Below are 14,872 nucleotides of genomic sequence, written 5' to 3'. Positions count from 1 at the left end.
TTATTATTATTACTACTACTACTACTACTACTACTATTATTGCAAGAACATTTGAGTCCAAAGGGAGGAAAGGAGGGAAAAGAGAGCAACAGAAGGTGTGTATTTCTTTTTATTCCTAAGGAAACATAAATGGGGTGGGTTTTAAAAAGCCTTTTCTGGCTACTTTTAGAGTTTGAAAAAGGGAGAAAGAAAAGAGGTGGGAAAGGGCAGGAGAAAAGAGGACAAAGTTGTTTTTAGGGGGACTTTGCTTGCATTTCTTCCTTGGGTAAATGCATGCCCCAAAGCTTCTAAATATTTATATAGATGTTCCCCCTACAAATACATTAATATATGAATTTTCCCCTCATATGTTTACAGGTCTTTGCAAATTCTATGTAAATATAGATAACTAGAGATTTCCATGTACCTGTATATCTGTTCCTATATGTATACATTAATTTTATATATGAATTTTATATGAATTTTACCCTCACATGTTTGCAAGTGGAGAGGGAAAATGCGTGCGCACACACACACACAATGTCTAGATAGATATAAACATTGATAAATAGGACTTGCAAATATTGCAGGAGGAAAATGCACATAGAGGATTTGCAAAGGTTTTGGGGGAAATACACATGTGAAATTAGTATATACAATGATAGATCTATATCTAGCCCTGCACTGTTTATGTATTATATGTTTGCCTGTTACTATGTTGAAAGCTGGGCCGAGTCCCCAGGGGGAGATAGATAGGGCAGGGTACAAATGAAGCTGTTGATGATGATGATGATGATGTTTATTATAATAAAGTTATTGTTGCTTTTCCACTTACAGAGTTAGTTTACTGTTTTTCTTTGAAATACAGTAAATATTCAAAACATTTAATCCACGGATACCTCAATTAATGTAATTTTATTGGTATCTAATTTTATTTTTGAAATTTACCAGTAGCTGCTGCATTTCCCACCCTCGGCTTATACTCGAGTCAATAAGTTTTCCCAGTTTTTTGTGGTAAAATTAGATGCCTCGGCTTATTTTCGGGTCGGCTTATACTCGAGTATATACGGTAACTACAATTTAGTTATTTCCTCCCCAAATACAGTAAACCAAGGAGGAAAATTAACAATCTTAGATAGAACTCTATAGAAAAGGGTGAGAAATAAAGGATTTCCACCCATTCTACTAGCACCTCTCACTAAGTTCTATTCTCTGGCTTTAAAAAAGATACTAGGAGTTTCCCTTTAGCATTAACCATGAAAAATCCCCTAAAACTTAAAACCAGATTTATTGTTAAACCACAGCACTTCAGAAATTTCTGTGTCTAGCAGACTCAAACTTTCTGCAAAAGCTGTGTTCAATAATAAGGGAAGAAAACTGTGGTTCAGTGGGAATACTTTATCCACATAAAGTTTCTGAAACTTTTTGCTGTGGTTGTGACTGAAATAAGAAACTGTATTGAGAGGTTAGCACCATATTATGTATTACTTCAGTACACTAATACCCATTAAATCATATTAATTACAAAATGTACAAATGGACAATAAAGTAAAAAGCTAAGCATAGTTGTCTTTATTCAATATTTGATATGAATATCATGTTTAGGAGACTGCCTTAAGCTTCTAAGAAACCAAAATATATTAATATGAGTTTAAAAGGATTTCAGTTCCAATGGTGCTGCAAGAGTGCTGCAAGAAAGCTTTTAGTGAAAGCCTTGCTGTTTGAGGTGTACACCTAGAGCTAAAGTGCAAATGCAGTCACAAAAGGGTGATTAAGACCAGTCACGATAAAGGTGTAGAGACACTACGCAGACGTAATCAGGATTCCTATCGTAGTGAGGACTCTTCCTCTGTTTAGGAAGCATGATGAGCTCTAATCACCTCTCTGAGCTCAGAGCTGATGAATATTACTTCTTGGAAATGTTTGTCAGTTATGGCCCATTTAACTCGAAGGATAGGTTGCTTACCTGTAACTGTGGTTTTGAACCATCATTTGTGGCCTCAGACAATTGAGTTTTGTGCCTACACAAAGACCTCATTGGAAATGTTCTAGAACTGAGTTTGTTGGGAACCGTGACCTCTCCCTATCTATTACGCATGTCCCAATCTGCTGAGAAAGGTTTGTCAATTATGGGCCACCAAACTTAAAATAACTTTACCATTTTACCTGTATAAACTTGTAACTTAAAAGCTGTAAAGCAAATGTACCTCAGAATATCAGACTGGCATCTTCCCTGGTTTTATGTAAAGAGGTAGTTTCCAATTAAATTTGTTTAAAATTTCCCCCTAAAATGTATATTACTAAAGTGTTTATTAGCATTTTTCTTCAGGAGAAAAACAACACTTACCTTGTATTTTCCTTTGATTATGCCTTCAAATAATCTTTCCTTTGTTCCATAAAAAGGCAAACAACCACTAAGTAGAATAAAAAGGATCACTCCACAGCCCCACACATCCACAGGCTTTCCATAAGGCTCTCTCTTTACTACTTCTGGGGCCATAAAATGAGGTGTTCCCACTCGTCCTAAAGGAAAATACAGAAACACATTTTTCTTTCAAAAATTAAACCCCCACAACTTTAGCTTTGTAGCATAACAAGCTTCTCTACATTTTAAAATAAACTGTTGAGGACTAAGGGATGCCAAAAATGAGAGTACATTAGTTGTCTCCAACTGGGTAAAATGGGTTGCATAATTATAGCCATAGTTATTCTCAGAGTAGTCACATAAATGAGTTATCTTACTTTTGCAGTCCATCATTTTGAACCTTCTAGAGCTATCAAGTAAGTGTTTTAGTGCCCCCCACCCGTACATGTGACCAGTGTGGTTCCTGCTTCTTGTTGAAGCAGCAGCAGTCTGGACACTAAGGTTCAGACCCCTGCTCAGCACTAAAAACTACTAAGTGATCTTGAGCAATTTATATTCTTCTATCCTCAGAGGAAGACAAAGGCAAACTTCCTATGAACAAATCTTGCCAAGAAAAATCTTTGAGTGAATCCTAAGAGTGCAGAAAGCATCAAAGCAATATCAACCCAGGAAAGAGGTGTAACCGTATTTTTTATCTCACAGCAAATGTTATGAGACTTTTTAATAAGTTGTTAACTTTCACATTACTATTATAAAAACAAAATCTGGTTTCCCGGATTACAGCTTTTACTACAGTCTAAAGGTTTCTCCTGACGTTAAGTCCAGTCGTATCTGACTCTGGGGGTTGGTGCTGATCTCCATTTCTAAGCCGAAGAGCCAGCGCTGTCAGTAGACACCTCCAAGGTCATGTGGTCGGCATGACTGTATGGAACCCCGTTACCTTCCCGCCGGAGTGGTACCTATTGATCTACTCACATTTGCATGTTTTCGAACTGCTAGGTTGGCAGAAGCTGGAGCTAACAGCGGCCGCTCACTCTGCTCCTCGGATTTGAACCTGGGACTTTTCGGTCTGCAAGTTCAGCAGCTCAGCGCTTTAACACACTGAGCCACTGGAGGCCACAGTCTAGCAGTGTCATATTTTTTATATAGAAGCTACTTGCACAGAACTCATGGATTTGGCACTGGCGTAATAAGCAAATACTCTCCCACCTGCATCCTAGACACTGCCTTGATTCTGAAAGGATCAGGTGAAGCCTTAGTGGGTGATTTGAAGAGAGTGATACTTATCTTTTCCCCCTTCCTAGTGATCATAAAGGCACATTACTGCCCTAATAAAAATGAATCATTTGGTGGAAGAGATAGGAAGCAACTGCTGCTTAATTTTTCTAAAGCCAACTGAATAAAGCTAATAAATGGGAGCCAGTGTGGTTAGTGGTTAGTGTGCTGAATTAGAGCACTGGGAGACCAGGTTTTGAATCGCCTTTTAGTGATGGAAACCCATTGGGTGACCTTGGGCAAATTACATTTTCTAAGCCTCAGAGAAAATCCTGCCAAGAAAACCCCCTGAAAGGTTCACTTGAGAGATGTCATAAATTAGAAATGAATTGGAGACACACAGCAGAAAAGTTGGCATGGTTAATATTGTCCTACCAATGCAAGATTACCCTACTTTCCTGTCTATTGTAGTTCTGAAACAATCTGAACTACTGTCAATTATTTTTAAAAAATTGGTATGAGACACACAAATATTGGGATCTTTGGCCAGTAGAATAATAATCTGACAATATGTTTCCCTTTGTGCAGTGACAGAAGGATTTGACACCAATATCCAGGGGGTTAGAGGTAGAAAAGAACTTCGGAACTCTGTTAAGACTTGGGTGCAGACTAGAAAGGAAGAACTAGAAAATCAGTGGAATATGGTACTGAATTTCAGAACCCCTTTTCTACTTAAACTTTTGGGCTTATAATCTTAATACAAAAAAAAAAAAATCAAAGACGATTATAAAACTCATGACCACATAATAAAACAATTTACCACAAATTTAAAATAAATGTAAATTATTAAATAATTAGATAAAAAGACTAGACAACCACCATACTTTAGAAAATAAAAATGTTTATCGTGTTTCAAACACTACAACGTAGGAAAATAAAAGATTTTTGCCTTGCACCTAAAGGACACAAAATTAATACCAGGAGCTTCTGTAACTCAAAGCTGCCTTCTTGAAATAGATCTCCTCTCTGATAAGAGATGGAAACTGAGACGGCATCAGACAATAAAGCACTCATGCACCCACAAGGGAAGAGGTTGTCCCTCATAGTTCACAAGTAGCTAGGTCTTTAAAAGAAAAATATCCGTGCATTTAATTGGGCTTGGAAATGAAATGAGAGAACATATGATCTTTCAAAGTTAGATGTAATCTGAATGAAGAGCAGCAGTCAAACCTCTGGCTACTGCATTTTTACCAAACAAGGCTGAAACATTTTGGATGGGGAAGAGCCATTTTATTTCTAAAACATTGCTTTCTTTCACTTCCCTCAAAGCGCCAGTTCTACACATTGTTTTAGTCATGTTAGAACATTACACTGTGGCAAGGACTTCAACTCAGGGAACTAGCTTTCATATACAGTAGAGTCTCACTTATTCAAGCTAAACGGGCCGGCAGAAGCTTGGATAAGCGAATATCTTGGATAATAAGGAGGGATTAAGGAAAAGCTTATTAAACATCAAATTAGGTTATGATTTTACAAATTAAGCACCAAAACACCATGTTTTGCAACAAATTTGACAGAAAAAGCAGTTCAATATGCAGTAATGTTATGTTGCAATTACTGTATTTACGAATTTAGCACCAAAATATCACAATATATTGAAAACATTGACTACAAAATGGCTTGGATAATCCAGAAACTTGGATAAGCGAGGCTTGGATAAGTGAGACTCTACTGTACTATCTTCAGTATACTGCTGAAATGCAAAATAATATGTTTTAGTTTCTGTTTACTTTTTACACTGTTCAGCACTACAGAAAACCTAAGTACTGTTTTCGTATATTTTTGCTCCATTCAGACAATATTCTATTGGCCATTTAAGCTATGTAGTTACACATTCTTGATTTTTTGTAGCCAAGCTGTTTTTAATTAATTTTAAATTTATTCTTAACAAGACTCATCCAATTCAGGAAAATGAATGTAATCTGAATAGGGAATGACACAGACACCTCTTACCTCCAGCAACGAGTCCTGATTCCCCTAACTGAATAGCAACACCAAAACCACCAAGTTTCACAGGTGCTGAGTTTTCTTTTGAGGCAAGTAACACACAGTGTGGCTGAAAAACAAAAGTATCTGCTATTTAACTAAAACCCACAAAGCTGTTTATATAAACAAGACACCATGAAATGTTACTGACATAGTCATGCTTTTACAGTGCCCATAGACACCATACAACTTAACTCAATTATAACATATAGTCTGGAGGCAAATTAACTATTTGTAAGCCACTTTGAGAGTTTTTGTGACTGAAGAGCAGGGTATTTTAAAATCTGTAAATGTACTCTTCAGTTGTGGCCTTCAATAAAGCCTCCTCTGTATTCACAGTAAATACTAGATGCAGCTGTAAAAAAGGAAACTAAGAATGTAAACAATGGACATTAAAGGATCCAGTAGTTGACTAGTTGACTAGCTACTATGGTGACATCTATTTGTAACTTTTCTGTAGGCTTGTAGCTTTTTTATTCAGTATACAGATAATTCTGCATAAATATCCTTTTAGGAAGTGATTCTTGGTCTTGTTTAATTATATATTAAACACAAGGGTTTAACAAGTTTAGCAAAAGTAGAATGTATGAGGGAAAACTTCATTTTTAAAATTTATACTGAAGCAATATACAGTAGTATAACTTCTACTTTCTCAAGAGAGGATTCCTGATGCAGACCTCCTTAGTAGCACAAATAGGATAATAAGCAATAAGATCTGACACAGTCTACAACTATTTAGATACTTCAAAATAATCCGGGCCCTATCTACATTGCCATGTAATGCTGTTTCAGAATGTAGTTTAACAGCATTGAACTGTATCATAGGGCATTATAGACTCATATACTCCAGTTCAATATAGTTAAACTGCATTCCACATTGCATTATATAACAGTGTGGCTGGGCCCCCAGATAAACTGACATCACTCAAGTTGCAAATGTTAGATGTTAACAGTCATGAACTAAGGAGTGAATAATTCACAGAACACTCCCTGAAATGAAATCAATTTCTCCCACCACGGAAAATACTGTTGTAATACAGCTACTGCTAATGGGGACAATAAAGCAGTGATGACGATCAGTGGGGTAAAGAGAAGAAATATTTTTAATTCCCAATGCCCATTAAAACTGCTCTAATTGCAAAAGACAGTGGTAAATCACCATTTGGGGTTGCTAGGGCACAGACTTTCCTCCACCCTATACAAGAGCTGACAACACCACCTATGTAGTTGCAAGAGAAGCAAGAGTGGCTAACAAGGCTAAGAAAGAGCCTAGTCTCTGATCAGGGTATTACCTGACTTCGTGTAGTTTGTGTTGTTAAGCAATTTCCCTGGTTTGACTGTTCTGTAAACTCTTGTATGTTATTCACTTAACAGCTGTGGGTCCATGGACCGTAATAAAGGTATGTATGTATGTGTACCACAGGCCTATGTATCCACTTGATGAATTTTAAGTCGGTAACACTGACCAAGAAGCTGAATGTTAACTCTGGACATAACAACATCTTTGTCTTGTCTCTATTCGCTACTGAAAAGCCACGTCACTCAAGGATACTAGACAAAAGAGAACATTCAGGATCCATAGGTTCAGGACTTTAATACCACCTGGTTTTAATTCAGAGGGCAATCCATCATCCACTTAATAATGTTAAATGTTCTAAACTACTACATGATTTCAGGCTCATTTTTATTCATAAGAAGCAAATGAGAAGGGTAAATGCTAAACTTTTGGCTTATTAATTGAACTTTTATGTTTTGTTTGTTAATAAACACACACAAATATCAAATGCAACTATATGAAATCCAGGGCATATAGAAAGATTTTGGTTAGGATTTTTAATTCTCCAGGTGTCCAGTAAATCGAATTCTTCTACTAACTGTAGAAAATTTTTCGGAAGTGATTTATTTTCCTTCTTTTGTTTCCTTCTTTTTTGTGTTGATTTGTCTAAGTTGTTATCTATAATACTATCACACAAGTGACAATATACCAAAAGGCCTATTCTGTAGATCTGATTTCCATGTAAATTGTGAAATAAAAAGTACATCTAGGTAGAATGTTAAATTTAAAAGCTAGAACAAAAAACAAACAAACAAAAAACTAAAAGTACTCCAGACCGCATTACTTGCTTCTAAAGCTTTCATCTAATTTACTTGTTCCTTCTTGACTTGTTAAGATGATGCTGATGCTACCTGACAGACAACATCAAAACTTCTAGTTGTCCCACGAGAGGAGAAGACAGGTAAAATCTGGAAAATAGGAGAGATCTTCTGCTGAAGGAATGTTTATTTTGTAATAAAGACATAGACTTGTGCAGGAAGAACTTAGGAAGCTCTCGAAGTCAGAATATATCCCGAAAGTCAGGACACGGTGTCCAGGAGAGAAAATGAGAAAATGATAAAGAGGGAAGGGCTGACAACCTAGATTGGCAGATTGAGACCGCTATAAACTTTAGGCAACGGCAGTCCAAAACCCCAACAAGAAGGAAGTAAGGCATACAGTTAAAACCAGATAGACTGAGAAAAGATTGAAGAGATGGCAGGAACAAAAGCTAGGACTGAAAAGGAGCAAAAAGAAGACCCTCGCAATCGGAGGAGATAAGCATGCGGGATATTATGAAGGAGATTCAGAAATTGGCAATATCCAATGAAATTTATCAAAAAGAACTCTATGCTGTGTCAGAGAAACATAATGAACAGCAAAAAGAACTATATCAAGAAATGCTAGAAATGAAAAAAGAAATAAAAGAGGAAATTGGCCAACTGAAACAGGAAATTAAAACAACGCACGAAGAAATCATGGATTTGAAAAAGGCAAAGATAAAATTAGAAAAATCCCAAACTAAAATCCAACAAAGGGTAGAATATTTGGAAGGGAAAAATACCAGACTGGAAAAAACACAGGAAAGGATGGAACAAAAAGAAATGGAGTTCCAATTACGATTTAGGAACATAAAATAAGAAGTAAATGAAAACATTAATCAAATTATAACAAAACTATTGGCTGATTTATTACAATGCCCTGAACAAGATATGGGAAAAGAAATTGATAGAACATATAGAATCCAGACAAATTACTCAAAAAGAAACAAAGTTCCTAGAGACGTGATAGTACATTTTGTAAAAAGAAGAATCAGAGACGAAATTTTGATACAAAATAGTCGCCACTCCCTAACATATAAAGACTCCAGAATTATAATATTAAGAGTTTCCTCTAACTACGTTAAACAGACGTAGAAAGTACTTCTTCCTGACGGAAGAACTGAAGAAACAGAAAATAAGATTTCGATGGGAAAGAACAGAGGGGGTCATGGTTACACATATGAATGAGAAACATTGGATCACCTCAGAAGAAAAGGCGAGGGAATTTTTCAAGAAAATAAAAGAACAAAAAACAGGAAAACAACCAGAAAGCCCGCCGGCTAAAGAGAAAAAACCAAAAAGGGCGAGATACTACTCCCCTGAGGACCCGGAAGCTAAGGAAACCATGGACCCTATGGACTCTGATAACAACGACCACGAGGTAGAGGAAGAAGAGGAAATCATTACAGTAAAAAATCAAAATGACGTACGACATGAACCGCCAAATCAAATGTGTCACGAACAATATTAATGGACTTAACTCTCCCCATAAAAGAAAAGCTGTAATAAACTGGTTAATAAAGGTAATTATGATATTGTGGCTCTTCAAGAGACTCATGTTGCCCAAAAACACACGTCTTTCCTAGAATATCCCAAACTAGGTAGGAAATTCTATTCAGCAGATGTCAAAAAGAAGACGGGAGTGGTATTATACATCAAAGACAACATTCCTGCAGAATTAAAATTCAGAGATATGGAAGGCAGATATGTGGGGGTCGAAATTATGATAGGGAATCAAAAAACCTTGATCTGTAACGTTTATGCCCCAAACGGTCCAAAAACACAATTTACCAAACATCTAAGAGAGCAGATTGCAAAAAAACAAATCGAACATATAATGATTTTCGGAGATTTCAATGGAGTATTGGACTCCAATCTAGACAAATCTAAAAAGGGAAAGAGATCCAAAAAGGAAAACAGAGGGACTTTGCCCAAAAATATGATTATGATGAAGGATGAATTCAATCTGCAAGACATTTGGCGATACCATAACCCAACAAAGATAGACTACACCTTTTATTCGAGCAGACACAAATCTTGGTCGCGAATTGATATGGTATGGGCATCCAACTCAATTGTGACCCAAGTTTCCGACATGAGAATATTGGCTAGAGACAAATCAGACCATAGTCCAATTGAACTGCTTCTAAATCATAAACCAACCATTCGCAAATGGAGATTGGATGATAACCTAATCAAATCAGAAGAAGATATAAATAGATACAAAGAGCTAACTAACGAATTTTTTAAATTAAATACTCAGGATGAGATAAAACCCCAAATAATTTGGGACACATATAAAGCCGTAACAAGAGGATACTTAATACAGCAAAAAGCTAGAAGGAATAAACAAAAATTTCATAAAATAAATGAAATCGAAAAGGAGATCGACAAAAAGGAAAAACAGCTAAAAAAGAACCCAAAGGACAAGTCAACCCAGGAACAATTAATTGAATTGAAAAAAGAAAAAGATCACATTGAAGTGGAGGACACGGCTAGGAAACTAAAATACATTAGGCAAGACAAGTTTGAGAATGCCAACAGGCCTGGAGCCTGGTTAGCCAGGAAAATAAGAAAAAAACGACAACAGCAACATATAACAAAAATAAGAGGGAATAATAAAATTTGCATCGATGATGAGAATATCATTGAAGAATTCCACCAATTTTATGTTCAATTATATAAAGAGAAACAATTGGATCAATCGAAAATAGCCCAATACCTAGGCAAACAAAAATTGGAAAAAATTACTGATATACAGCGAGAGTCACTAAATAAGGAAATTACAGAAGAAGAAATAAGGAAAACAATAAAACTACTGAAGGGAAATAAGGCGCCAGGACCTGACGGGTTTACGGCAAGTTTCTACAAAACATTTCAAAATGAACTAATCACTCACCTTAAAATTATAATGAACCAAATACTACAGGGCCAAGGAATCCCAGAATCCTGGAAATCAGCGGATATAATAACGATTCCAAAAGAAAACACGGATCTAACAGAAGTAAGGAACTATCGTCCAATTTCTCTCCTCAACGTGGATTATAAAATCTTCACGGGAGTATTAGCAAACAGATTTAAAACCTTTTTAAATTCCTGGATCTCGGAGGAACAAACAGGGTTTCTAGCCGGTAGAAAAATGGGAGATAACGTAAGATGTATATTGGATATCATCGAATACTATGACAAGAACCACCAAATAGAGATGGCACTTTTATCAATTGATGCGGAAAAAGCATTCGATAATTTGAATTGGGGATTTTTCAAATTGCTTTTTAAGGAAATAGATATCGGCTATTATTTTTTCAACGCAATTGACAAACTATACGAATCTCAATGTGCAAGATTACTAATCAATGGACAATCTTCAAAGGAAGTCAAGATAGAGAAAGGAACCCGCCAGGGATGCCCTCTCTCCCCCCTTATTTTCATATTTGCATTAGAGGTACTCTTAAGAAATATCAATTCAGACAAGGACCTAAAAGGGACAAGAATAAAGCAAAAGGATTATAAATTGAGAGCATTCGCGGATGACGTCATATGTATTATTGAAGAACCGAGGAAAAATATGCAGAAATGGATAAACAGACTGGAAGAATTCGGCGAATTAGCGGGTTTTTACCTTAACAAAAAAAAGACAAAAATATTAACAAAAAACGTAACAAAACTAAATCAAGGAAATTTACAAGAAAAAGTAGGCATTGCGGTGACCCCCAAAATAAAATACCTGGGAATTTGGATAACACACAAAAATGCGCACCTGTTAGAAAACAACTATTTTGAAAAATGGAAAGAGATAAGCAAAGATTTAAAAAAGTGGACTAACCTAAAAATTTCATTACTGGGGAGAATTGCACTAATTAAGATGAACATCCTTCCAAAACTGCTTTATCTGTTCCAAAATTTACCTATCATCCGGAATACCAAAATATTTAACACTTGGAACAAGGAAATTTCAAAATTTCTTTGGAAGGGGAAAAGACCCAGGATTAAAAATTTAATTATGACAGACCCAAAGACAAGAGGGGGTTTTGGTCTTCCTAACCTGAAATTATACTTTGAGGCCTCCGCCCTGACATGGGTGATAGACTGGGCCCTTTTGAAAAATGAAAAATTGCTTGATCTGGAAGGATTTGATTTACGCCGAGGCTGGCATGCCTATATCGGCTATGACAAAAGATCTATTGAAAAAGGATTTGGAGACCACTTTGTGCGATCTTCAATCATAAAGATATGGGACAAATATAAAATATACATGTACAGGAAAATACCAATGTGGATCTCGCCTCTAGAGGCCAACCAAAGGAAAATTCTTGGATGGCAAAAATGGCCAATATATAAAGAGATTTTAATAAAAAGAGGGGACCAATTCCAACTGAAAGAACAAGAAGAATTAAAAAAGATCTATACCAAAATATCATGGTTCCAATATGCCCAAATAAAAGAACAATTTATAAAAGACAGCAAAATTGGTTTCAATGAAACCGAAATGATTTGGGACAAGTTACTTAGGAATGGGAAAAAAAGTATTACACTGTTATATAATAAACTGCTGGAATGGTCGACAGAGACCGAAACAGTTAAGGCATGTATGGTGAAATGGGCCAGAAATATTGGAAGACAAATCAACTTCGAGGAGTGGGAACAAATCTGGACTAAAAAACTAAACTACACGTACGTGACAGACTTAAAAGAAAACTGGCTAAAAATCTTTCATAGGTGGTACATCACACCGAAAAAATTAGGTTTAATGTACCCAAACGCTCAAAATAAGTGTTGGAAGTGCAGAAATCAGGTGGGCTCCTTTTATCACGTATGGTGGTCATGCGAGGAAACCCAGAAATTCTGGAAAAACATACATACAGAAGCTCAGAAAATATTAAAAAGGACTTTTCCATTAAAGCCAGAATGCTACCTCTTAGGAATAACCGACAAAGATACAGATTTTAACAGAAATGAAGATATTTTGCTGACATATATGAACACAGCGGCAAGAATTTTATTCGCAAAATACTGGAAAACACAGAACATTCCAAATATCGAAGAATGGCTGAATAAACTAGACGAAATATATGATATGGACTCACTAACCTTTATGGTTAGACAACATAAAGGGAAGCCAATGAAACGTACAGATTGGTCACATTATGAAGAATACAAGCAACAAAGGAAGAAGAATAAACTTATAGAGCAACAAACTTTGATCGGTACAATCATATAAATTTTAAGAAACCCACACTGAAGAAGGAAAAAAAGTGGCAAATTACACCGAAGTGACGAGAATGGAAGACTGAAAAAGAAAAAAAAGAAAAAAAGAGAGAAAAAAACTCCTACCTCTCCCCCCCATCCTCCTTTCTTGCTTTTCCATTTCTTTTTCCCCCTCTTTTTTCTTTTTCTCCTACCTCTTTCTTTTAGTTAATTGTGTATAAAAAAACCCTTTAATATAAATCATATATATATATATATATATATATATATATATATATATATATATAAAACTTCTAGTTGTCCCATTCTCTTCCCAGCTTTTCCCAATCAAGTGTGATACAGATTCACTAGAACAGTGCAGTTCAAAGAAATAGGCATAGACTAATGCAAGGGTATGAGTTATTGGTTCCTTTTGCCTCGAAGTTTCCAGGAAATTGTAGCCAATGGGCACAACTGCTTGTTTATTTAATTTATATTCCAACATGCGGATGAAAATATTTTCAATGAACAGGGGGGAAACCAGAAGAAGAGCAAACCAGTTACTGATCTGCAGGCCAAACAAGCACACTGACAAGATAAAAAAAAAAGCTACTGAAACACAACTGATATGAAATAGGAAATCCATGTCTTTTCATCTATAATGTTTGCACAACTTCTGCAAAAGTGTTTTTGTGCAGCGAGTTGAATCCTATTTACAGCAAGAATGTTTTGAAGAAAAGTTTTAGCATAGTTGCAAAGTTTAGAGCAGGGGTCCCCAAACTAAGGCCCGGGGGCCGGATGTGGCCCTCCAAGGTCATTTACCTGGCCCCCGCCCTAATTTATAATATAATATTTTTATATCCGTTTTAATAATACAATATATTGTATATACATATGATATTGATAATCATATTATCATTTTATACAATATAATAATAATAATAATACCATATAATATTAATTATATGTTATAACATATAATATTACAGTATAGTGGTATAGTTCAATATAGTAATATATAATGCTAATATTGTGCTATGCTAATAATATAATATACTGTATGTACATACAGCTGCTCTGAGTTCCCTTCGGGGTGAGAAGGGTGGGATATAAATGTAGTAAATAAATGTAGTAAATGAATAAATAAATAATTTTGGACCTAAGCTCGCCCAAAGTCTGAAATGACTTGAAGGCACACAACAACAATCCTAATTACCCTGACTATCTCATTGGCCAGAAGCAGGCCCACACTTCCTATTGAAATCCTGATTGGTTTATGTTGGTTAAAATTATTTTCATTTTTAAATATTGCATTGTTCTTTCATTGTTACTGTTGTTCTGCACTACAAATAACATATGTGCATAGGAATTTGTTCGTTTTTTTTTCCCCAAATGAAAATTCGGCCCCTCAACAGTCTGAAGGATTGTGGACCGGCCCTCTGCTTTAAAAGTTTGAGGACCCCTGGTTTAGAGGAACTTCAAGCGTTGTCTAGTACTATTCCCTGCCTTGAAAGAACAACACAACTAAAACATTCCTGAGAGATGTTGTCGCAAGGCTCTATCCTGGGCCTAGTCTTGTTCAACTTCTTTATAAATAACTTGAGGCCTCTAAAGATGAAGAGGAACCACTGGTAAGCATTATTTTGGTTTGACTGGTCAATCAGGGCCCTTCCACACAGTCATATAACCCAGAATATCAAGGCAGCAAATCCCACACTATCTACTTTGAATTGGATTATCTGAATCCATACTGCCATATATTCTAGTTCAAAGCAGATAATGTGGGATTTTATTCAGCTAAGGGACCTCAGTTACAACTCCACCTAACAGTAGCACTGTCTAGTCAATCTTTTACTAGCTTGTTTCTCAGAATGATATGTGGGACCTTGAAATAAAGATATATAACATCTACAGCAGTCTTTCGATCTATCAAGCTTGTAACTA

The 14,872-nt window shown here is 35.9% G+C and overlaps 1 protein-coding gene across 13 annotated transcripts in view; it reads right to left on the bottom strand.

The window, feature by feature from the left end:
- The window catches only part of cask (calcium/calmodulin dependent serine protein kinase), a 191,522-nt gene that overhangs the window by 67,744 nt on the left and 108,906 nt on the right, over nt 1–14,872 (bottom strand). For all 13 annotated transcript variants that reach the window (XM_008107419.3, XM_008107422.3, XM_008107423.3 and 10 more), the window contains exons 6-7: nt 5,573–5,675; nt 2,327–2,502 (exon numbers count right to left, since the gene is read on the bottom strand). In XM_008107419.3, the coding sequence (XP_008105626.1) occupies nt 2,327–2,502; nt 5,573–5,675 (279 nt within the window). The remainder of the gene's footprint in view (nt 1–2,326; nt 2,503–5,572; nt 5,676–14,872) is intronic.

Source organism: Anolis carolinensis, chromosome 3 (assembly GCF_035594765.1).
Source record: "Anolis carolinensis isolate JA03-04 chromosome 3, rAnoCar3.1.pri, whole genome shotgun sequence".
Taxonomy (NCBI): domain Eukaryota; kingdom Metazoa; phylum Chordata; class Lepidosauria; order Squamata; family Dactyloidae; genus Anolis; species Anolis carolinensis.
The sequence above is the reverse complement of the archived record's forward strand: the minus strand, read 5'-3'. Positions and strand labels throughout refer to the sequence as shown.